The sequence below is a fragment of the Mustela nivalis genome, assembly GCF_964662115.1.
Source record: "Mustela nivalis genome assembly, chromosome: 18".
In the NCBI taxonomy this organism is placed as follows: Eukaryota; Metazoa; Chordata; class Mammalia; order Carnivora; family Mustelidae; genus Mustela; species Mustela nivalis.
The window spans coordinates 9,260,457-9,285,543 of NC_139037.1; the positions used below are offsets into that span (position 1 = coordinate 9,260,457).

The following is a 25,087-nucleotide window of genomic DNA, read 5'->3' on the forward strand; positions in this document are numbered from 1 at the left end:
GTTATTATTTGGGGAAGCTGGGTGAGGGATAACCAGAAACTCCTGGAACTAGTCTTTGCAACTTTCTGACAGCCCAAAATTATTTTGAATTAAAAGGGTTCTTTAAAAAACGAAATCTAGTAGAAAATGCCAACAGGTCAAAGGATAAAAATTACCAGATTAAACTGAGTTCTAGCAATTAGTGATCTGAGAGTAAAATCCTAGTTCGTTTTTCTCCTTCATGCTTGCCCTTTAGATCAATGCTGTTCAGTAGAAATAACGCAGGCCCCATGTGTAATTTAAATTTTCTAGAAGCCATATCCCAAAAAAGGTAAAAAGAAACAGATGAAATTAACTCTTATTTAACCTCATATATCTAAAATATCATTTCAGCATGAAAGCAATATAAAAAATGCTAATATTCTACATTTTTTACACAAAGTCTTCAAAATCTGACAGGTATTTTATTTTATACTTACAAATCATTTCAGTCTGTGCCAGGCACTCAACTGCCACACAGGCCCAGTGGCTACCATAGGGGACAGCTCGGCTCTCGCTACCACCTTTATGTTGCCGTTAAAAGTCACCTGGGCCGTTCTCAAGGCACCTGCGTTCAGTTGGCTGAGCATCTGATTCTTGGTTTTGCCTCACGGCATGACCTCAAGGTCCTGAGATAGAGCCCCAGGCGAGGCTCCATGCTTGGCACACAGTCTGCTTGAGTTTCTCTCTTCCCATATCACTCCTCCATTGCCCATCTCTCTCTCTCAAAGATAAACAAATAAATCTTTAAAAAATAAAAATAAAACTCACTTGAACTGTTTTCATAATTAAAGCTTTTCATTTCCTTTAAACGAATGGTTACCACCAGCAATCTGTGGCTTACTTAGCGGTGGCAGGAGACACCGCTGGAGGGCGATGAGGTCTTGAAGGAGCTCGGTCTACTGATGAGCTTCCAGACAGGAGGCTAGTAAGAACGGGAGGGGGAAGGGGAAGAAAGCCAAAATCACAGCTCAACTTGAAAAAGTTTTGTCGCGTCCCAGCAGAAGCACGCTGTGCAGTGCGTGGGGTCAACGTGAAATTTTTTTCTGGGAACAGTTGTGGATCCTTCTTATCGAGATCATCATGAAATGAAGATAGAGTCTCACCAATTTTAAGGAGTTTGGATATAATCAGCGGGAGGGTCTTTGATGCCTTGCCTGTCTCCTTCAGGTTCAAAGTCGTCTCAGACATGGAAGATCAGGGCGGTAACTAGAGACAGGCTTGAAGTAACCACAGAAGGGAGTGCTGAGGGCAGCCCTCAGATGCTGCAGCTCTCCACCTCCTTCCGCAGGGCGGGGGGCACCCCTCCTGCACCTGAAGCTGGAATGGGAGCCTATGTGACATCGTCGCGTCCCAGCAGAAGCACGCTGTGCAGTGCGTGGGGTCAACGTGCCTTTCTCCTCCTTTGTCACAGTACCCAGCAGCATGGGCTGCTCTGCTGGTCCCTGGGGCTGAGTGAGCTCCCCTGTTAGACGCAGCTACCCCAGCAGCTCATGATGGAAACGGAGCTGGAGCAGGACATAAACCTTTCTTCTTTTAAGCCCCGGAGATTCCAAGGTTGTTTGTTGTTACAGCATCGCCGGCCTGTCCTAACACAGAACTCGGTTGTTGACTCCATGCATGGGACATGAACGACTGCATCCCGGGTGTCTCCCCGCATATCGGGGCTTATCGCATCTGCTGTAACCCAGGCTCGCTTTTACAGTGGTTTCATTACCAGCCATAAAAACTGTAACAGTGGAACTGTATAAACAAACCGAACAGTGTTTTTACTGTAAAACATGAATGTAATATAAATATTTGTCTTTGCCTTCTCTCAGCATCTGTAATGAGAGCAGAAAATTCATGCCGTATGTTTACAGCATGAAGAAGGGAAAAAAGAGATCCCAGAGGTTCATCATGCGGGCGCCGGCTGGCCTGTTTGATATCTGTAACTCATCCATTTTCTTTCAGATACAAATCCTCCACAAATCATAAAACCCTGACGACTGTAAGTGACCAAATTCATGACTATTTCTACAAGAGGGCCCTTGCTAGAGAGAAGGTGACCGTGGTGGTATGAGGTCAGTTTCTGTGACAAGATGAGGAATGACACGGTGAGTCACTGCATTAGACCATGGCCTCTCCCAGCCGGCCTCGACTAAATCGGAACATGAAACCACTTCTCTGAGGACTTCAAAAGACCAATCCTACCACCAGCTGGAAGGGCATCTGAACATTTGGAGTCCTGGCAGCTCCCCCTCCTCTCAATCCTCACAGGGAGAGGCGCTGGTCATGGGAAGTGGCTTCTGCCACGTGGAGGACCTTACCACCTCAGAGGAGGAGGCGATCCCGGTGAGCAGCACTGCGGGGGACGTTTTATTTCAGAGCCATGATAGCGTTCTTGACGTGAAGCCACCGAAGCCTGCCCTAAGCGTCTGGGCAGCCTTTTAGGATACGAGCTGAGAAGCCCCAAAAATGCTTCCATTTTCTCCCAGCTGGCTCAGGGATCAGAGGTTTCTGGAAACTATCACTGTCCTACAAAATCCAGTGCCACAGAGGGGAAGCTTTGTTGAGCACAAAGCAAACCTAGCCCGGGCAGGCTCTGTCTGGCGCTCGGGAGGCCAGCCCCATGTAGGCGCAAGAGGTGCTGGCGGGAAGAGAGGAAGGTAGGAACGCCGTTAATGGGTTAGAACCCAAAGCATGCAAGGCATGGGGAGGTGACATTCAGAAGCTGTCCACGCGGTGAGCAGCGCTAAGCACATGTTACTGAGCATGGGCGGGGAGCCGGGCACTCTTCTCTACTCCTTACAAGCCTCCAAGCACTCAGGGACGCAGGATCCCATTATCCACAGTTAAATCAAGAGGTACACGGAGGAACGTCCTGACTGAGATCACACGCTACCAGGGAACAACAGCTAGGATTCCTGCCTAAGCTGGGGTGATTCCAAAATCTGTGCTTGTAACCCACTAACTGGATGGCTAGAATCAAAGAAAAACCTTCATACTTCTAACCAACCAGTCCTATACCATCCAAAAGTGATGAGAAACCCAGGCCTTGAGTCTGCTCCTGCCAACGTGCCAACTGAGCTCAGACCATAAACCAAGTCTGGCTCTCCTCCCGGGCAGCCCACAGACACACACACCCACCAAAGCCTGTAAGCTGCTGTTGTTGTTGCTAATATACATGTCTGTAGACACACCTATACTCCCTGAGGGCAAGGACAATGTCTTATGTGTCTACACACACTCAGAGTCTAGTGGGACGCCTGGCATATGAAAAGCTGTCAACGCATGCGTGCTGCTGAGTAGGGAGACCGCTGGCCAACAAGCAGTGCGCATTCAAAGCAGGGACCGTTCACTCCCTGGAGTCAGAGCCTTTGCTTCCTTAGTCTCATCACTAATGCTTGAAGGCGACACCTGACTTGGAGGAAGGGCAGGCGGCAGAGTGGGGAAGCTTTGTGGGAAGGTCAGCCGTCGGGGGCCTCGCAGGATGTGGAGGTACTGGCCAGGCCAACAAGGACAAGCTTAGCCGAGGTCCTTCCAGACACAGGAAAACACTCCAGGCTGAGAAGCAGAGACCCTGGGGGGTTTGGGACGAATGGCGAGTCTGAGACAGTGAGATGAGGAAAAGAATGGAAAGAGATGAACCTGGACAGGCAGCCCAGGCCACACCTCACAGGAGCCTCAAACAATCTTTCTTATCCTTGCTAACACTTGGAGAGCACACACGAGGCATGCAGGTTCCTTGCAAGGACCCAGGCCGACTGGTTCATAAACACCAGAAAGAGTATTTGAACTCAGGCAGCCTGAATCCCAAGTCTGTTGCTTATGCCCATGTAACATATCTTACAGATCAATCCTTTCAGACAGATGAAGTGACTGAGTTTTGGGAACCCCTCCAAGCAGGTGCCAAGGAGCTGAACAGGAATGCACGATGCAAAAGGAAACCTTTCCAGCATCCGTCATGCTGATCAGGTGAGCGATCTACTCCTCTTCAATAAAGTCTTTATATACACACAGTTTATCCACTTATAAATTTAAAATATATACTATCTTTTTAAGAAATCTATATTTAATTATACAGCATCAGTGAAACTTCACTTGGGGAATGAAAATCTAACATAAATGAATGCATCCAATAGAAAAAGCTGTAATTTAAAATAAATTACTGGGGAGGGGGGTGGGGTTACGGACACTGGGGAGGGTATGTGCTATGGTGAGTGCTGTGAAGTGTGTAAACCTGGCGATTCACAGACCTGTACCCTGGGGATAAAAATATATTAATATGTTTATAAAAAATTTTTTAAAAGTTAAAAAAAATTAAATTTAAAAATGGTCAGAAAAAGAAATTTACTCTCTTCATAGAAAAAAAAAATTGCTATCTGGTACTAGGTAGCCCCATGCAATTAGAAAGTGGCGTCAACAGCAAAGAACCAAATAACCACCCTAAATTCCTCCTCTCCCAGAGCAGTTCCACTGTTGAGCCCAACCAGGAAGTGTGTGCAGCGGAGCTGGCCTGAGCTTCATTAAGGCTTAAAGTCAATTAAGCCACGAATTGGAACAATCATTCCTCCTTTGCAAAGTATTGATATTTTTTTCCAGGCCGCTTTAGGGCTTTTCCAGCACTCACCCAGAGATTTATGTTAGACAATTTCTTTCTGATTAAAACAAATCATAGCTCAACAATTCTAATTTCCTCCTTTCTAGGCAAGAAATGATCAGAGGATGCTGAGAACAGTGCTCCAACCCATCCTGCAGAGGCTGGCACTGAGACACTCCACATTCACACCCCGTAAGGTGCTCTCTCTCCTCCCTCCCTCTCGCCCTCTCCTTCCCTCCATCTCTCTCCATCTCTCTTCGTGCCTTAATTCCTGCCCCTCCTCTCAGTGCCCATCTCCTGTGTGTGCCTGTGTGTCTGTCTTTCTCCCTATGTCCATATGTCTCCATATGTTTCCCAACCCCCTGATGTCTCTGCCTCTCCATCCCTCTCTCTCTGCTTCATTCTCTTTCGATATACGTTTACCTTGACAGGTTTCTGGACGATTACTTATTAACTGAAAGGGAAAGGGACATTTGAAGCAAAGCCAAACCAAGCTGGTATTCTGACCTGAGTAATAGGAAATGAGAAGGTTCCTATGTTCACCTCCAAAAGGCCAGCATCATCAGAGGCCGTCTCATCTGTAAGCAGTTACTGGTTTGTGATCCGCCTTCTCTCTCTCCATCCCACACACTGTCGAGGAGGGACCAGAGGTCTCCTGGATGCATACACTGGATTTTCACACAGTGCCCACTACCCGCAGAGCTGACCTCTCTATGTCAATGATCCATTCTCCTGTGCTTCAAAATTGACTTGATTTAGGAGCCAGTCCTCAGTGCACCCAACTCCCACTGCTCCAGAGCAGCGGGAGAAGCTGGGTTAACCAGCTTTCCCAGATTTCCCAAATCGAAATCTGTGAATTTCAAAGAACTGGAATTGCAATATGCTTAACACCATGCCCCATAAACAATGAGTCCTTCTTTAACTAGCTAAAAGGCAGCTGAAAATTTGAGGGCACCATAGTAACATCAAAGTGAAAATCAATTTGCACAGCTCAGTACTTTAGAAAAATAATCTGGTTGCACCTTCTGCTGGTCGAGTCTCCAAAAACAAAGCAACCAAACCATCCCTCCCCACGGTGATGGGATGCCGCGGCTTGGGTTATAACCAGCAAGGCCCAACTGTCTAACCCTCCTGCTGACCAGGCTACAGGCTGGGGCAACACAAAGAAGAGTAAAGCTGGGAAGGCTCCGACATTCTTACATCCTTTCCTCTCTGCTGCTTCTAGGCTTTGTGAGCTCACACAAGGCCCTAAACTTCTCTTGTGCCTCATATCCTCTTCTGAAAACAGGATTTGTAACCCTACTCAACAGGGTTGCTAAAAAGATAAGCTGAATTAAGGACAGCAAGTGTTTTTCACAGTGACTAGCACACAATGCTAGCTACCACTGTCATCATTATTATTATCATAAAAATGAGGAGGAGACTCAAGCAAACCACACAAGAGACCATTAAGTGTTGGGTCCTTATATTTCTGTCTTACAGGCAATTCTAGGCTCCTTTTAAAAACCTGTGTGTGTGTATGTGTGTGTGTGTGTAATTTTTTTTTTTCCAAGAGGTAAGTGGACAGAATGATAATATGTCTCAATGAAGGCCTAACTGCCTAAATAATATTGGACTGGCCAGTTTCCCTCTCCAGGCCTGATTTCCCATCTCTCAAGTGTTAAAAGAGTTAAACTGGCTGGTCTCACGTCTTTACAATCCAAAAATTCTACCATTTTTAAACACAGTATGCCCAAATGTGATGTTAATTCGTAACTGCCCTTAAAAAGACAAAGAGCTTCACTAACTCACATCCGAACTTTTCATGACATTTATTCTTGTATAAAGTGGCTCATATCTTTACTATATCCCCTAAAAGTAATGGCTAAAAGAACCATAAAAAACCCAGTGGGTCATACATTGACTACGAAGAACTTTATTTTTAACATACACTTGAAAGTAATGTAGAATTAGTTTTGTTCCTTTGATGTCTCCCCAAAACCATCTGTGTTGGCAGATCTGCACAGATGCCATAATCGGCGGCTCAGGCCTGTAATACAACTAAGATCACTGACATCACTGCCAAGTGCCCCAGTGTTTCCACCAATAATGCAAATTTACCCAGAGCCGAAAATACCCACTTAACTAGCTCTCAGTTCTCCACATTTATAGTCCAGGCAAGCTGTGAACCATCCAAACAAATGCAATTATAAAATGACCACTACTTATTTCTAACTGGCATTCTGGGTAGATCTGCCTTGTGAAAGGGTCTGGCTCAGTCTGATGTTGAAATGTGTTCCTGCTCCTCAAATACCCACCACTACCCACAAGAGGGGGGATCGGAAGGTTCCAGACAGTGGGATAAATCAGATGAAAAGGAGGGTCTCTGAAATAAAACCTTAGCAGACTGCTTGACAACAGAAGATGTGGAGTCGCAGTCACATTTGCAACTGTCCAAGAAACAAGGACAGTCGTGGGCAGGAGGCTGGCCGAGTCTTTGTGAGAGTGGCAGCAGCAACATCTTAAAAGGACAACTGCTAAAAGGCGACAAGCCAGACCTACAGGGACCAAGGCCAGCATGAGCCTCAACCTGGCCCCTTCAGAAGCTGGGCCTACCCCTTCCACAGGGAGTCTAGCCAAGCCAGCCACACGGGAAGACCGTCACTCAGGGGTGGATCACTGGAATAACGTGCTCAGAAGTAGGCTGGTCAGGGGCGCCTGGGTGACTCAGTGGGTTAAAGCCTCTGCTTTCAGCTCAGGTCATGATCCCAGGGTCCTGGGATCAATGCCCCGCATTGCATCGGGCTCTCTGCTCAGCAGGGGGCCTGCTTCCTCCTCTCTCTGCCTGCCTCTCTGCCTACTTGTGATCTCTGTCTGTCAAATAAATTTTAAAAAATAAATAATTAAAAAAAAAAAACAAAAAACAAAAAGTAGGCTGGTCAGACTTGATAGTTTCCTTCCTTGCCTATGCTGCTCTCCCTCCCAGCGGAATTATTAAGAGCCCCTCCTCTGGCTCTCAGCATTTCCTGATTTAAACAATCAATGGTCTGATCACCCTACTCCTGAGAGGGCTGCAGATAAGTAAACACGTTTCTATTTTCACAGTTTCTAAGAATGAGGACCATTCCCCTCCCCACAATTTGTTAAATGTTCTCAGAGCAGGAGACATTGGAAGGGATGATTATTTCTATCCTTTGGGACTCAGTTGATGGATTTAAAAGCATTCTTTGAATGTCAGGAAATAAGCAAGTATAGTAAGCATCGGTCTCGTCCTTTGTAGCTCATGGCTGCCACCTGAACCCTGCTGACCCAGTGCTTGGCTAACAGGGTCTCCGGCCTCAATGCTCCTTCCCTATTTCAGTCTGAGCATCCACCTTACTGCATCACCACGTGTGGACCTGCATCATGCCAACCTGGATCCCTGAGTGGCTGTCAGGACCTAGAGAACAAAGGCCATTCTCCTGGGAGAAAAGAATCTGCAGTCCTGAACAATCTGGCTTCCAGTGGCAACTTCCGGCCTCCTCCCCAACACTGCGTCCAAACCTGACTACTCCCCTTCCCTTTGCTCATTCTCTTCCTTGCACTGGAATGTGCCTCCTCACCCCAATCTCAGCCGACTAAAGCCTGCCAATAACTCCTTCTCCTGCTTCCTGGAGAAAGCATCTTGAGTCCTAAAAGTCCCATTCTCACTGTGCTCATGGGTACTATAACCCATGTCAGTGAGCATGGCAATGACAATATTCTAAACTTTTATCACCCACTATACCAAGTACATAGTAGATACTTAATAAATATTTGTACCATTTAAAAAGACCGTTTGAAAATCTTTGGATTCATTAGCAAACTAGGTTGTAAGAACATCTAATTTTTGTAAGCAAAGATAAAAATCTGTCCCTGCTCTTTTATAGTTAAAAAAAAAAAAATCAATCGATTCATCGATCAGTGAAACAGCCTGAGAACTGCAGAGTGGCGCTTCTCAACTTTGTGTGAATCAGAATCTCCTGGAGGGACTGCAAAACACACATTGCTGGGCCCCACATCCAGAAACTCTAATCCCTTGGGTTTGGGGGTAGGCCCAAGAATCTACATTTCAAACAAATTCAATGGTGACTCTGCAGTGACACAGCAGCACTGGGCCAGGAAAGGGGTTTGAGAGGCACCGTCAAAGTTTGTGCAGCATAGGAAACCACCAGGCTCAATCCAGGAAACACTACGGACACCATGAGAGATATGTCCTCTCCCTTCCTGCCTTAAAAAATAGCACCTCCCACCGCCCCCCCTTCATTTTGGTCTTCATATTGCTTACATTTCGATGCAGATTTTAAGCATCCTATAATTCATCAACTAGTTCTCTCCTGGCTACACATTCCAAGTAATTAAAGTTCAGTAATAACTTATTCTTTCTGCTCCAGCACCTGCATTTCATTTGTTTATTTTCCCAGAGTCATAAATCTGAAAGGCTGTCAAAGTGCCACAATATTAGTGCAATAATCAAAGTTAATTAGTCCCTCTCAATAAACAACAACAAAGCCATTACAAAGATGCATTGAAGTTTCTCCCAGCTACCCAGTTTACAGATGACATTGTAGCTGGAACAATTAGACTCTGAGAATCGCTGGGTAAAGGAGCGCAGTGTTCTTCAGTCATTTAAAAGGAGACTGTGCTCTTCATTCACACTGATTCATTAACTCCAGGGAAGGCAAAGCGGGTCTGGGCTCCGCATCTGCCGCCCGCCGAAGGATGCCGGAACAGACGGAGCTCTCCCCGCTGCCAAGTTTTACCAGGCGCATCCCAGACTCCAATAATAAGAGTCCAGAGGTTGCAGAGCGGAGAGAAGGGCCAGCCTGACTGCCAACTTTTAGTAACCCGGAGTCTTCAATAACCTTTGATTTATTATTTAGGGAATTTGAGAGATGCAGGCATCAGGCGGATTCTGATGAGAAGGCAGCCCAGGGAAACTCGGAGGACAGGACCAGGGCGGGTGAGTAGGAGACACTCAGAGAAAGAAGCCGCCTTCAGTATGAGAGAGAACTCTGTAACTGAGAGGCTCACAGAAACAGGAGGGCTCCCTGGGGAGGGAGGAGCTTACCCATCACTGCAAGGATACAAACCAGAGTTGGAGGGTCTCTGCTCCAGGATGCTGTATGAGTGGTCTGCACGACAGGAAGAGGTCAAATGAGGTGAATGGACAGTTGACACCGCCCTAAGAACTTGCATTTGGAAACAATCACTGGACGAGTGTTCAGTTCTTGACCTCTGAACTTGTCCAGCTCCTCTCCAGAGATCCTTCTGCTCTTGAAATCATGGCCCCCGTGCGTGTTACCCACTGCTACGTGACACACTTGCGCGAAGCGCAGTGGTTTAAAACGGTAAGCATTTCTTACCTCACCAAGTATCTATGGGTCAGGAATGCTGAGTGGGTTTGACTCAAGCTCTTCACGAGGTCGCTGACAATCTGACAGCGGAAGTCACCTGCAGGCTTGAGAAGGCTGGAGGTTTCCAAGAAGGCCCACTCAGGAGGCTTTGGGTGGGAGGCCTGGGTTCCTCGTCATGTGGGCCCCTCCACAGAGACGTGTGTGTCCTCACAACACATGGCAACTGGCCCCCCCGCGGCAGTGATCCAGGACAGCAAGGAAGGAAGAAGCTAGATGCCTTTTATGACCCTCCCTGGGAGTCCTACTCCCTCAGTTCAGCCCCATGCTATTCATTAGGGTTCTCACTAAGCACAGCGCACATTCAAATGGAGGGGAATCAGGCTCTACCTCCTCAGAACAAGAGGATCAAAGACTCGATGAATAGATTCTAAAACCAGCATGGATACTTGGGAGGCTTCATTTTTTAGGGTCTCCAAAGCCAGTCGCATATGCACTCCCCACCTGACTAAGCAGCATGGACGAGTGCCCAATGGGTCAAAGTGTCGGTTTTTCTCCACTTCTCTCCATCGGCAAGCCCAGGCTCAGTGGAAGTCCGGCCAGCTCTGTTCCACCAGCACCGGGCAGGTGGATGCCCACTTCTCTACGCCGTGAGGATGGGAGGAAACCCCTGCTCCTTAGTGCATCTGAATATTAACTGATGCATCGATGGGCAGATGAAGACAGGCTCCGCCATGTCCTAGTACTCTGATCTTTTTTTTTTAAGTCATTTTTTGACAAGATTTCTGAGACTATTTGTTTAATTTAGGGATACGGTGAATAAGTCAGCCTCTCCTGAAGATACCACTTCCTGAGTCTTTACCATGTGTGTGCCACACTCTACATAAGAGAGTAAGTGCCTTCTGAGACCCTGAGTGGCTCATGGAACCCATTACATCACTAGTCACAGGTTCATTACAAAATGATATAACTTGGTTGGGCACAGCCAAATAGGAAAGATATGGAGGGCAAGGTATGTGAGAAAGAGCAAATGCTTCCTTGCCCTCTGTAGGGGCACCACTCTCCAGGTGCACCACGTGTTCACTGATCCAGAAGCTTTATGAACCCTCTTCTTTTGGGATTTTCACAGAGGCCTCATTACAGAGGCATGGTTGATTAGGTCACCGGCTACTGATGATTCAACTTGGATCTCCAGCCCCTCTCCCCTCCCTGGAGGTCAGGGAGTGGGACTGGAAGTTCCAACCCTCTGATCATACAGTGGGCTTCACCAGAAACCAGCCCGCACCCTTGGGTGGGTTCCACAATTCAGCTCATTCACAAAACACAAGACACCTCTAGGGCTCCCACCACTTAAGAAAGTCCAAGGCTTTTTAGGCGCTCACACCAGAAACCAGGAGGAAGACCAAATGCTGTTTCTTACCACATATCAAAAGATCACAGTGTCTGTTATTTCACTTCATCTTCACCAGGACCAAGAGCAATTACCAGCACCATTCCAAAGGTAAATAAACCAAGGTTCAAACACATAATGAAATTTGCCCAACAATACCCAATGAGCATGTGCTGGAACCAGCACAGAGTCCCAAGTCTGTATGACTCCAAAGCGGAGGCTCCCTGCACTCCACTGCACTGCTTCCCTATAAATTAAAACTAGTCTATTTTAAATAAACACTTGAAATAAACCCTAACCTATTACCATGTGCACTGCCCCATTCTTAGACAGGCTGTCCCATCTACGTGTATCTCTACATCTGTCCTTGCGCAGGAGGTTTCACTGTCTCTCCTCTCTGTCTAATCTAACAACTGCAATGTCGGAGACTCTCTGTAAATGCACCATAATAAATATTAAAAACAGTCTCTAGCATGTTTTTTCCCTCTTAAGTAATGGAGGCTGAATGCCTAGTGGCCAGAAGCAGGCCTTTGAGCCACTGGTTGAACACCATTTCAAGATGAAATCCGTCTCTTCAAACTATGTCAAAATTGCTTAATAAGAACTCGGGGACACCATATTAATGAAAGGATGCATCTGCTTTGGGTTTCACATGATTGGGAGTGATGGTTTGGAGCTAGCCTCCTATGCTTGACTTCCACTCTTTTAAACCCCATAGTTAATCACAGCCCTCATTATACAAAGGTTACAATGGATATAAAGTTTGAAAGATTCAGTTCAAGACTGTGAGCGGTGGCCAGGGGGGCTGGGAAAAAAGAAGGCAGAATGAAGACACAGAGACAGTGATCAAAGAACAATGAATAGCACACAAGACTGTGTCAGGGCAAAAACGTTCAGAATGAGAAATGAAATGGAAAACTTCAAGGATAGGAGTGGGCACAAGTCTGGGGCATTCTGGAGACAGAGAAAACTCAGAATTTTTTTTAAAAACTCAGAATATTTTAACAACAATTATGTCAATGAGGCGAATATATCATTTGTTATCTGATAAAGAATCTTTCCAGAGCCTGTGACAAGAAAGGTCAAATAAGCAACCCAAGTAGGACAGTAAATACTCCATGTGCCACTTGGAGTGGAGGTCTGGGTAGGAGAGCGGATTTGGTGAGGTGAGGTACATCAGCTCCACCAGATTACCAAAAGGGACCCAGGAAGCTCTCTCTCCTAGGCAGTCACAGAGACCCTCGTTATCATGAGCAGAGAAACATTCACATATAAACATGCAACCCTCTATGAATACAGTCTTTGGAAAAGACTTTGAAAAACAGAGGCTGGTATTTTTACACAACGCACACCAGGAATTTTGGATTAGGTTACAAGATGGCTTTGGAGCCAGGCAAATATGGCTTCACACCCAAGATCCACCCCCAAACTCCCAGCTTGGTGAGCCTAGGCAAGCCCCTTCACCTCAGCTAGCATCCAGCGCCTCATCTGCAAAGTGGGTTTAACACATACCATAGATATTTCATTGCTAAACGCTAAGCAACATGCCTTACAGAGACACAAATATGAACACTCAACCCCATATGCAGGGGATAATAATAACGTGACATTTTGAAAACGGAAGTGTCCTAAGAGGAAACTCTAGAACTTTATCTTTACCTTTGTGTGTGTGTGCATGTGCTTATTGATTTAAGCAAGTGGTTTATATAGTTCTCACTGGCACGCAGACTTATTTATATCATACTTTATTTATTGAAAATCCAATACTACACATAAAAACAATTTTTAAAGCAAAGAAATGAGGAACCAATCGAGCAGCTGATTTAAGATGTATTTTTCCCAATAATCTACAACTATTAATAATATTAATAGTTTTTATATTTTTCGTTTAGCTAAAGTTCAGAACAATGGGGATGAGCCCTCTAACTCACGATGCCTTGAATGATGGTCATCCTTCCCGAGCCAAGTCACCAACTCAGACAAGCATCACGAGCTGCCTGCCTCCCCCCAACACTCACACTACATAAAAGAAGGCATCATACCAAAGGCCTCTAACCTATAAAGCCACATTAAGGAATTTAAGCTTTTATTCTCAAAGGGGAAATTCCCACAAATGCCAAAGCTACACCAGATCATAAAGCCACTGAGTACATCTGAGGGAGTCTAACAGTAGCTGAATTTCTCCAGTGGTCCTCAAAAATACAAGCCATTTATTCCTCAGCATCCCACCCCTTCACTCTTAATACCATGTCATGAAAACATAAGGTACTGGTGTCTATTAAAAGCACAGAGAAGTGTCAAACCCATGTGCCTAATACACTGCTTGGTACCAAGCCCTCCATATCTGCAAATACTACTAAAACCATCATTTCCAATCCTTATCAGTGAGGCTGCAATAGGACACGATTCTGTCAGCTTTCCACATGCCCTCCCTCCAATGAGATAAACAGCCTCACTATCAACTCAATCGAAGACGGGAATAATTATGACACTTCAGTCCCGCCAGCATCAAACTGTGTGGTTACAGTCAACCGGGCATGCGCTCTCCCTAACACATGCATATCCCATTACCTCTGACTAATAAATCTTTTCTTTTTACCCCTCATCGCCCTGCTTTCTCAATAACCATTTTGGTATAAGCCATCGCTAGCTGTTCCTGATGACTGATCCCTTAATCATCTTTCCTAAATATATGCAAAGTGTATTTCTTTGTAAATACAAAAGAAAAAGCAATCTCATAAATAATTAAGATGGCTTTTCAAATGACAGTTGAGTGCTAATATGAGCTCCACTGGAAAATACTAATCAACAAACTAAATACACATCTAATAAAATGTAGGAGTCCAGACACAGGAAGACAAAGAAAGAATTCATTGCAACTCCACTTGAATCATGCTGATAAACATCCTCCCTACAGCTCCTCTTGGACCCACCTGGAGAGGTTAAGAAGAGTAAGTATCACTTGTACCTTCACATACGAATAAGAAATTGATATTAGTGTTACTCATGGCAGCGGATGAAATGGAACTGAATACTCAATCTACCCCCAGCAACATGCTAAATACTACACAGACACATGGTCAGTGCATTTAATACTCACAACTACTCAGGTCTCCTGGCATAGATATAATTATTTGTATTTTACAGATGAAGAAACCATGGTTGGAGAAGTTAAGAAACTCATCCAAGGTCACAGGGTGACATAACAGAGCATATTTTATAGCAATGGCCATCAGCTGGAGATGATCTGCCCTATCTGCCCAGGAGGTATCCTGAAGACCACTAAGCCTGCCTTCTCTAGACCTCTTGGGAATCTTGGCTAAAATACCCATGAGATTTTTAGAAAACAATGAGATGAAAAAAGAAAATAAGATAAGTGGTTAATTTGAGTCTTTCTTAACAAACTGAAGACATACTAGAACAATATGAGAACTTATTGCAAGAAAATGATTATTAATGAAAATTAAAGGTATAGCTTCCACACTTAAAAAAAAAAAAAAAAAATACCCATGAGAAAACGAGAGCAGCTGAGCTGGATCCCTGCTGCATCCTCCCGGCCAAGGGCATGTCATCCTAACCAGTCTCTAGTAAAACCTGAAGTCTAGGCCAAGTAAAAGCAGAAGTTAGAAAAGCATGGGCTCGAAGTCTTCCTTGGGGACCAAAGTTTCTCACCAAACTAAACATAGTTGAGTCACTCCTCCCTTATGATGGGGAATAGGTCCAAGCCACATTCTGAGGAATCAGGTGGGTCACCTCCAAGGGAGGGCCATCAGCCAGCCCCTCTTCACAGACCAGGCCACTTCTGCCCACCTCGTTGGTTATCTCCATCTCTAGTAGATGCTAGAGCTTCTGAATATTCATTGGACCCCACATTTCAATAATGGGCAGCCCCTATATGTGAAGTCTTTTAAGTGATAAGCAGATTGAGTAAGGGCCTGGCACACCTGAGGCAGGCTGACCTCCCCCACTTTTTTTTTTTTTTTAAAGATTTTATTTATTTATTTGACAGACAGAGATCCCAAGTAGGCAGAGAGGCAGGCAGAGAGAGAGGAGGAAGCAGGCTCCCTGCTGAGCAGAGAGCCCGATGCGGGGCTCCACTCGGGTCTTGATCCCAGGACACTAGGATCATGACCTGAGCCAAAAGGCAGAGGCTTTAACCCACTGAGCCACCCAGGCGCCCCCTCCCCGACTCCTTTGATTCCCTCCAGCAACCCTAGCCATGGCCGCTTTTGATCCTGCACACAACCGGTGGGCAGACAGATGGTCTCAGGCCCAGCTCCTTTTAGCTCTATTCAACCTCCTTGCTCCCCAGGACGAGACACTTCATTTCCCAAGTTTTAAGAATCTAAAACTCAGGAATGGTAACAAGGTGAGAGAAGAGAGAGGAAGTGGGAGCCCCCTCTTGGGCCTTCGGAGAGCTCTACACTGGGTTGCTGGACTTGCGGCTGTTTATAAAACGCGTTTTGATACCCGATCAACTATAGTTCTTTGTATACGATGCCTCTGGAGGTCCTCAGATTTCAGGATGGAGAGTGGGACGGGCCATACCTCCATAAACACAGCAACGGAACTTGCCTTGGATAAATACTTATGGAAGAAAGGAAAGTATCAACCGCACAGCACAGGAGGCACTCAGACACATCTATCAGTGTCCCAAACGTAGAGAACTCACATGGACTCCTAATAGCCAGACAGTGCTGCTAAATAAAAGAGAATCCACCCCATCCTGAAAACAGGAAAGTAAACGTGCTATTCAGCCAGCCATATGGGCTTGTTGCCATGCTTCAGGAAAAATTAGGTGCTTGTCTTAGAGGGAGAGGATCCTAGTCCATAATCCACTTACAGCCATAAATGAGTTAGATCACATCCTCCTAAAGAGGACTGCTTAACAACACAGGTACTAAACCCCAGTTCCAGAGGCTCTTCATTTAAATACAGTTAGGGAATGATGGGCCTCCCGCCCTTCCCTCCTCTTTAAACTATGCTAAATGGTTTGGCCTTTTAAGAGGGTAGTTTACTTCTATATTGTCCATGATATCCAATTTTAATTGTTTTCAATTCTTATTACTAACTTCCAAGTACCCAAAACATCACAGCAGGAGGGCATTTCCCCATGAAATAATTATTAGTAGTCATAATTACATAGAGGCTTGTAATAAAATTCCATATGGAATGTGTTTTCATTTAAGTTGTATTTTACTAAATAGCTAGATCCCCAAAAACTGGTCTGAGAACTCTGTAAAGGATGTCTTGAATGAAAAGGGATTGCTTAGAACAATAAGGTACATGGGTGTTGCTTCCTGTGAGAAACTAGGGTTAATCCTGAAATTAATCCCTCAAATAGCAACTAGCAATGCTGAAAGCAAAAAAAAAAACCTGAAAGGTCATGAACATGCATGATGCCGAATGTGGTAGTAAAGCCAGGCCACGAAGTAGATAGACTTTCCCTTTGGAAGCCAGATGAACCAACTGTGCCAGGAACCTGCCTCGGGGCTCATCAGCTGTGTGACGCTGGGAGGGTCCCTTCACCCTGAGCCCTCCCATAGCTCTTCTGTAAAAAGGAGAAAACCAGGCTTTCGCATTGCCTGAGCAGGGCTACGAAGTGCCTCACCCGGGAGAGAGCACATGACAGGGACTCGATGAAGGGTGGTTGTTATCTGTCCTGTGGTGAGCGTGAGAATAACGTCCCACCAGCTTGGAGGCAGACGCGAATGTTCTGGAACACGGCAGTTCTAGAATGCGCCGTGAAGGCAGGGAAGGAAAGACCAGGCAGGTAAGAACAAGTTGGGGAAGGAGGCACGAACTCCAACTCCAGAGCCAAGCTGAGAATGCCCGCAGAGCCCTGGCACACACGAGCCAACACTAAGCCAAATGGCCCACAGACTTCAGAGTGAGCTTTTGCTGCAACAAAAAACTTTGGATCATTTCGAGAGTCTCCCGTGAGGCGCCAATATGCTGCAGTACCTTCCCGACTCTGCTACCGAGAGGCTTCCTCCCAGACAAAGTATGAACATGCTCAAGCCGGCTAGCAGCTGGAAAAACCAGAGTCAATCAAATTGACCTTGAGAAACACAAGAAGGTGGTATTTAATGATGTGCCAGAGTAAGTCCCGGCACAGAGATGGGGTGAGGGCCTGAAGGAAGCCAGCCCCAGCACGCGCCGACGATGGGGTAGTGAGGGCAGCTCGACGTGGATCACAAAGGCAGGTTCGCACACACTTGACACTATGGTGATGGTGCAATGATTCGAAATGGCTTTTGGTACCACATTTGAGCTTCCGTAATCGTAATCTAGGGGGATGAGGAAATGGTATAATGGTGCTCACAGGGAAAAAGCGAACAGATGAGATATGATAAAGAGATTAGTCTACAACCTACAAAATTTGATTTAAATGTCTAAATTGCCATGCGAACATTAGTTTTGTTTTTGTTTCCATTTCCTTAACTCATGTATCTGGCAGTGACTATTTTGGAGTAACTCTTTCTCTGAGAGCACTGCTGGCCAGATGACGTCAAGTGACTGCGACTACAGAAGGAAAGCAGGCAAGGATGTGTGTGTCATCGGAAAGTGACTCCTAGAGACCCAAGTACGGCTTCAAATGCAAGAAAAAGAAACTAAACGCTGTGTCTTTATGTTCCTACCACTCAACCTTCTTTGTCAGAGGTGAGGAAACAGAGAAACAAAACAGATTGAAAGGTTTGCTGAGGCCCCACAGGTAAACAGGGAACACCCAGGGCCTCCTGCCTCTTTGCCTCAAACAAGGGTTATAAAGTGTTTAATACAGATGCACCTGTGCTTATATATAAAGAAGAAAGAAGATAATTTTTTAAATGCATAAACATTTGTGTTTTAGTATTACCTTCCAAGACTGCCTTAAATATTCATATCATGGTACAACATGGTTCTTAGGATATCATTAGGGCCACTGAATTCCATTCTTCCCAATTTAAGTATAACATTATATGGGCAAAATGTTACAGGTTTGACACTGTTGCTAGATAACTCTTGTCTTCCACGTTAACAGTGGGGATAGAAACCGCTACGATCCCCCTAGATGACAACTGGGAAGCTGCTAATAAAACTGTAAATACAAACACGCTTTAAATCAATGGGTCCACTGCTAAGACTCTGCCCTGTGTCCCTCATGAAAGCATATTTGAAGAATGCTCACCGTAGCAAAGTTTATACTCAATTTGTGGTGAAAATATAGAGAACTGAACTTTAAGAAAGCATCACTTGGAATAGCAAAACAATGCCAACAACCTAAAGGTCCACTGAAAGGGAAACTGCTCAGATAAGTTGGAGCATAAGCACATGATGGAGATTATACAGCAGCCAAAAACGAGGTGGACCTACATGACTGATTAGAAAAGATCTCCAAATGGTATTAAGTGGAAAAAAAATCGAAGTATGTAACAACATGTGTATGTCTGCTAGGAGATAAAAGAAATGGTTAATAATATTTACCTTCTAAGAAAAGGACTGGAAGGGAGTTTGCTTTTTATTTTCTACCTTCACGGGCCTGTGTGAACATTCAGACCCTATGTTACCATCTGTTCACCTTCTACGTCTCTGAAGGTGATTACTACATCACCTAACACAGGCGATTAAGCCTTAAAGAGATACTAAGACCAGCAGAAGAAAATAGGCCCCATATTTTTTTTTATTTAACTGAAAAAATAACCCAGAGAACTAAAGACAAGGGCTCATTTGAAATATATACTGAATTTGAAATATTTCATTTGAAATATACTATAAAAAAGCAGAACAAATCTTCCTTTTCTTAACTTTGATCACTTTTTAGCTTAGAACACCAGACATTCTCCTAAAGGAATCATGGTCTGTCTCTTCCAATGGCAAGAAATCTTCCACAGTGTTCAGAAAATGAAGACATCTTTAATTTAAAAAAAAAAAAAAAAAGGAGCAGGTGTGCCTGGGTGGCACATCTGACTCTTGGTATTGGTGTAGATTGTGATCTCAGGGTCCTGAGATCGAGTCCCCCTGTCGGGTTCTGCATTCAGTGTGGGGCTTTAGATTCTCTCTGACCCTTGCTCTACCCCTCGTGCTCCTGCTCTCTCTCTCTCTCTTTCTAATAAATAAATAAATAAATAAATCTTAAAAAAAAAAAAAAAGGTAAGAAAACAAAGACAGCCTTGGGAAGGATTGTCAGACATGCTCTATGCTCTGCTCCCAGCCACTGGAGGGTCTCCTCCTCCATATCCCCCTCTTCCTCCCAGGGCCATTCACACAGCCCATTCCCTCTGCCCAGTCTGACCTTCTCTGTCCTCCCCCAGGTGTTTCCTGAGATCTTAGCTCAGTTACTTCCTTCTCAGAGACTCCAAACTCCCCCAGCTCCAGGCCTTATCACCATTTTTGGAGTACTAGGTACTAGGTCCTAGGTAGGTACTAGGTAGGTACTAGGAAGGTACTAGGTAGGTACTAAATCCTTCCTAGTACCTAGTAACACCATTCCAAGTTCACATTGATGTTTCTGTGTCTTTGGTTAAACCTGATTTCTGCTCTGGGCTGAAAGCTGTACAGAGACAGTATATCCCCCAGTACCTATGACAGGGTTCACATCGTAAACATGTGAATAAATGACAAGCAAATAAATGAACATGGTATATACTTCATGCCAAAGCCCAGCAACCATTCTACAAAAGTGACTGACCCGGGCCACTCTCTAGATCAGACCCCCTGCTGTCGCCTTCCTCACTGACTCTGAGGCCATAGGGACAACCCCGCAGCACCTCTGTCACCTCCACCTCTGCCATCTGGCTCTAGCCACACAGGCTTCCGTGCTGATCCTGAATCCTCCAGGCACACTCCTACTTCTGTGCCTCGGCACATGCTGTTCCCACCTCTTAGAAACCATTTCCCCGGACACCGGCATGGCTTGCTACTTTACTTCGGCCCAGTCTCATATGAAATGCCACGACTTCAGAGGGTTCTCTGCTAAGTACCCCAAGTAAAATAGCCCATGTTGTAACTGTTCATCCTTCTCTGCTTTACCACACTTCACTGCATTTATAACAACCCGGCAGTATGTTAAATAATCCCTTACAGTCCATTTCTCCATACGTAGGAAGTAAAGCCCAAGGGAGGGCGGGGATTTTGTTCTGTCTGATATGCCATGTCCTCAGCCTCAAGAGGACCTCAGGCCCTCAATAAATGTTTGTGCACAGACTTACCAGCACCAACACCCACACAGAGAGAGAGAAGTGAAAAGTAAAAAACAGAGATGGTGTTAAAGCCCACCGCTTCCTAATCCTAAAAACCATAAGCATAACAAACTCTCAGCTGCATGCATGGGCATTAACCACATTTTATTTTCTTAATAAATGAGCTGAATGAGTAAATATTCTCAAGCCTCTGACTAATAAAGCAGATGACATTGACAATGAACCATAAACAATGTGTGGATAACAGGCCTGTTGGTCCTTTCATTCATAAAATAAACAAAATGAGTATGACTTTAAAAATAAAGAAAACGTTATTCCAAGAGCAATAAACTTTATGCACTGCACTAAAACCTCCATGTGTTTATCCCAGCATGTGTATCTGACAATTAAAAAAAAAAAAAAAATGGTCAGGGGTTTACTTACCCATTCTCCTAAAATCCGCGACACAGCTTCATTGGCCCTTGTCATATTCCTACAGGCAAGGATCACATGGGCACCATGGAGGGCAAAAGACTTGGCAGTTTCAAACCCTACAGTTTAGAGGAAAGTCAACATTAGAAAACATAATGCAAAGCATTGACTCAGCTGAACGGCCTTTACTGAGCACCACACACACTACCAGAGGGGCTCTCAGCCAGAGGCAATCTGTCCCCTGATAGACAGGTGCAAATGTCTAGAGACATTTTCAGTGGTCACAACTGGGGACAGGGTGCTACTAGCATCTAGTGTGTGAGGGTCAGGGGTGCAAAAAATACCTTACAAAGCACAAGACAATCCCCACAAGAAAGAATCATCTGGCAATAAATGTCAACACTGTTGAGGTTGAGAAAACCTAGCCCAAGAACACACCATCCCCAACGGTGTAGGAAAAACCACAGAAGAGCCCACAGCACAGTCTGCCATATATAACCACTGCCTGATGAGCAGATCTGTGTTAAATATAAAGACTAAGGGGGGGAGCCTGGACGGCTCAGGGGGGGTAAGCCTCTGCCTTCGGCTCAGGTCATGATCTCAGGGTCCTGGGATTGAGCCCCGCATCGGACTCTCTGCTCTCTGCTCAGCAGGGAGCCTGCTTCCTCCTCTCTTTCTGTCTGCCTCTCTGCCTACTTGTGATCTCTCTGTGTGTCAAATAAATAAAAATCTTAAAAAAAAAATATGCAGGGGTGCCTGGGTGGCTCAGTGGGTTAAGCCACTGCCTTCGGCTCAGGTCATGATCTCAGGGTCCTGGGATCCAGCCCCGCATCGGGCTCTCTGCTTAGCGGGGAGCCTGCTTCCTCCTTTCTCTCTCTCTCTGCCTGCCTCTCTGCCTACTTGTGATCTCTGTCAAATAAATAAATAAAATCTTTAAAAAATATATATATATATATATACACACACACATAATATAAAGACTAAGGACATTTAAGGACTCAGATATGGCCACTGCCCTTCAAGAGCTCATAGTCTAATAAGAAAAAACTGGCCTGAAAAGGAAAATAAATATACAACCTATTTACTATGCTCTGGGTGATGTGCTCTGTACTGTGCTACACGTATCCCACAACGGCGGCCACCTGCTCCCACTGGGAGCAATGAGAAGAACTGGACGAAACCTACACACGTGCACACACACAGCCTTGAAGGCATCAGAGGGACATTTTAAGTAAGGATTTGGTGGGGGGGGCAGCGGGGCGGGGCGGGGGCGCACTGGAAAAACAGAAAAGACAAGAGAGATGAGCCGGCTTTGGCGTCCCCAGTGCAAGTATTCCTCAAAAATAAAGGTGAACAAATTTTTTTTTTTTAAGATTTTATTTATTTGACAGATAGATCACAAGTAGGCAGAGAAGCAGGCAGAGAGAGAGGAGGAAGCAGGCTCCCTGCCGAGCAGAGAGCCCAATGCGGGGCTGGATCCCAGGACCCTGAGATCATGACCTGAGCCGAAGGCAGAAGCTTAACCCACTGAGCCATCCAGGTGCCCCAAGGTGAACAAATTTTTAAATAAACCAAACCAGACAAACAAAAAGCTAGGAGGCTATGTCACCAGCTATGGGCAGAAGTGAACTAGGGGAGAGATTCAAGGATGCTCTTCAAACAGGAGGAAAAATCGGGAGGTGCAGAAAGTAACAAAGTAATACAAATATTAAGTTTAGGGTAAAATCGAAATGATAACAATAGTAGTTTGTAAGTAAGTTTTGGAAAACATAGCAGAATTACTCTGGTGATAATAACAGTGCATAATCTAGGAAAAATTCTATATTTAAAGAAAAGCCTCAAAATGAAAACTCTGCATCTGTTTTTTTTTTTAACAGAAAGGCTACCAAACATTTAAGAAAATAAAAACATCGATCTTCCGAAAATTCTTCCACATAATAGAGAAAGAGTAAGTTGTTAACCATCTGTCTTCAGCTCAGGTCATGATCCCAGGATCCTGGGATCTAGCCCCCCATTGGGCTCTCTGCTCAGCAGGAAACCTGCTTCTCCCTCTCCCACCCTCCCACTTATGTTCCCTCTCTTGCCGTGTGTCAAATAAATAAATAAAATCTTAAAAAAAATAGAAGAAAAACCCAACATCTTATAAGCCTTTTTAAAAACTCTTTAGTCATGAGACAAGTGTAAATCAAAGATAAAATGAGATGAAAAAATTTAAAAGATACAATGCGATACTATTACATAACCATTACTACAATGGTTAAAATTGTTTCAAAAACTGTTTTTTCAGATGACCAGACCAAATGTTGGCCAAGATGTGGAACAACCAGAACTCTAATGAAATCTAATTTGAGAGCCCGAACCCCCCATCACTGCTCTAAGGCACATCTTCTCTTGTAAACTGTGCGGGAGACCACACGGAGTACACCCAAACACATGAATCAGTCCTACTAGAGGGAGCAGCAATGCAATTCCACCAAAGCCATGTCCAATGACCACAGACAACTATTTCCAAGATACTGTTTGCATGTACGAAAAATCAGAGTACCATTATGTTACTGAGATTGCCACGTGAAAGAGTCTAGCAAAATTCGTTCCCTCCTATCTTCCATCTATCTAATCTTCATGGAGGCCAGACTATTTATATAAACGAGCTCTCAGGGGAAGCCAGCACAGCACAGTGTGAAACTCAAAGTCAGGAGTCTGACACCGATGTCGACCCCAGCTCTAGCTAATTATAAGCGGTGAGTTACGCCTTTAACCCATCAGAAACCCAGAGACCCTTTCTTAAAATGTGGAGTAACCAGTAAATACTAGGAGCCCAATAGAACAATAGTAGGTGGAAAACAAGTGTTAATTCCCATTCTTTCCAAAATCTTTGGTGTAAAGCCTGTGTCTCCTATCTGACTCGTATGACCTATCAGATACAGCACACTCGGTATGACTGAAAACGAACACTCTCTCCTCGATCTGCTCCCAGCAGCAGCCCAAGAGTTGACTAGTTTTAACATCAACCAGAATTTAAGGAAATGACCCGCAACAGCCACCATTCTGTTTGTGTGGATACTGGGTCCAGAATGCATGTGAACTTCACTATTGAGTTGACTTATTTTTCAGATGATGCCAAGTTCTATATACCAAGATATTCACTTATCATTATGTAAGGACAACATCCTATACTTGAATCTGATTCTAATATGATGCCCAAAGGATTTCAAGTCTAAAATACTTAACATCTATATCGGTTTGCAACCTCCCTGGTGTATGTAGTGAAAGTTCATTGAAGCCGGTATCTTTGAGTCACGGAGCAAGAAGACAATAACCTAAAGTTTACTAATTTTGATCTGTGATGCCAATTACACCACTTACCACCATTGGCAAGAAGCATGTACATCATTTGGGGAAAAGAGAAAGAAGTAAAACACCAGGTTTTGTAGCCCAGCTGTTCCAAAACTGGATGGGAGCAGGCATAGGGCGAAATCTTGCTAACTGATGTGCTACATCAATCAGACTAATGAAATGCTGACAGCCATATGGAAGGAATGCGAAGTGACCAAAAATGACTTCCCCTGCACTCCCACAAGATCTTGTTGAGATGGTGGACTCTGCGTCCCTGGGAAATGTCCAGGTCGGAGCAATAATCAGGAATATTTTTCATCATATTTTCATTAGAGAGTATTAAAAAAAAATGATTATGGTAAGACGGCAGACATAATGCTTGGTCTTTCACAAGCAACCATCTTTTTAAGGGACCAAGAGGACACTGAGACAATGCAGGGCCCGGCTGACCCCAGGCTCCATTTACCAGTTTAGCTACAAACTCCTTAGAATGTGGGCCTTTTTTATCCCTCTGTGCCAGGGGATGAAGGAACACCCAGTAGGATTCAACAAACACATGCCAAAGGAACGGATGGTTCTTAGAGTTGTTAATAGGCTACAACTCCAGACTGCTGCAAAACAATCCAAGTTGTGTCAAACAACACTGACAGCCCTCTGGTAACAACGAACGAACAACACTGATAGCCCTTTCTAAAATAATGAATAAATACTAAGATCCTGCAAAAATGGGGCTCACCATGGTTTTTAATGACGCTACCTAGAAATCTGTGGGGAAGAGCATGCCCGTTTCCTATCAAAGTTTATCTTCCCAAACACA

The 25,087-nt window shown here is 44.8% G+C and overlaps 1 protein-coding gene across 13 annotated transcripts in view; it reads right to left on the reverse strand.

The window, feature by feature from the left end:
* WWOX (WW domain containing oxidoreductase) overlaps nt 1-25,087 on the reverse strand; it is a 958,224-nt gene that overhangs the window by 880,553 nt on the left and 52,584 nt on the right. For all 13 annotated transcript variants that reach the window (XM_082711173.1, XM_082711171.1, XM_082711170.1 and 10 more), the window contains exon 5: nt 20,947-21,053. In XM_082711173.1, coding sequence (XP_082567299.1) covers nt 20,947-21,053 — 107 coding nt within the window. The remainder of the gene's footprint in view (nt 1-20,946; nt 21,054-25,087) is intronic.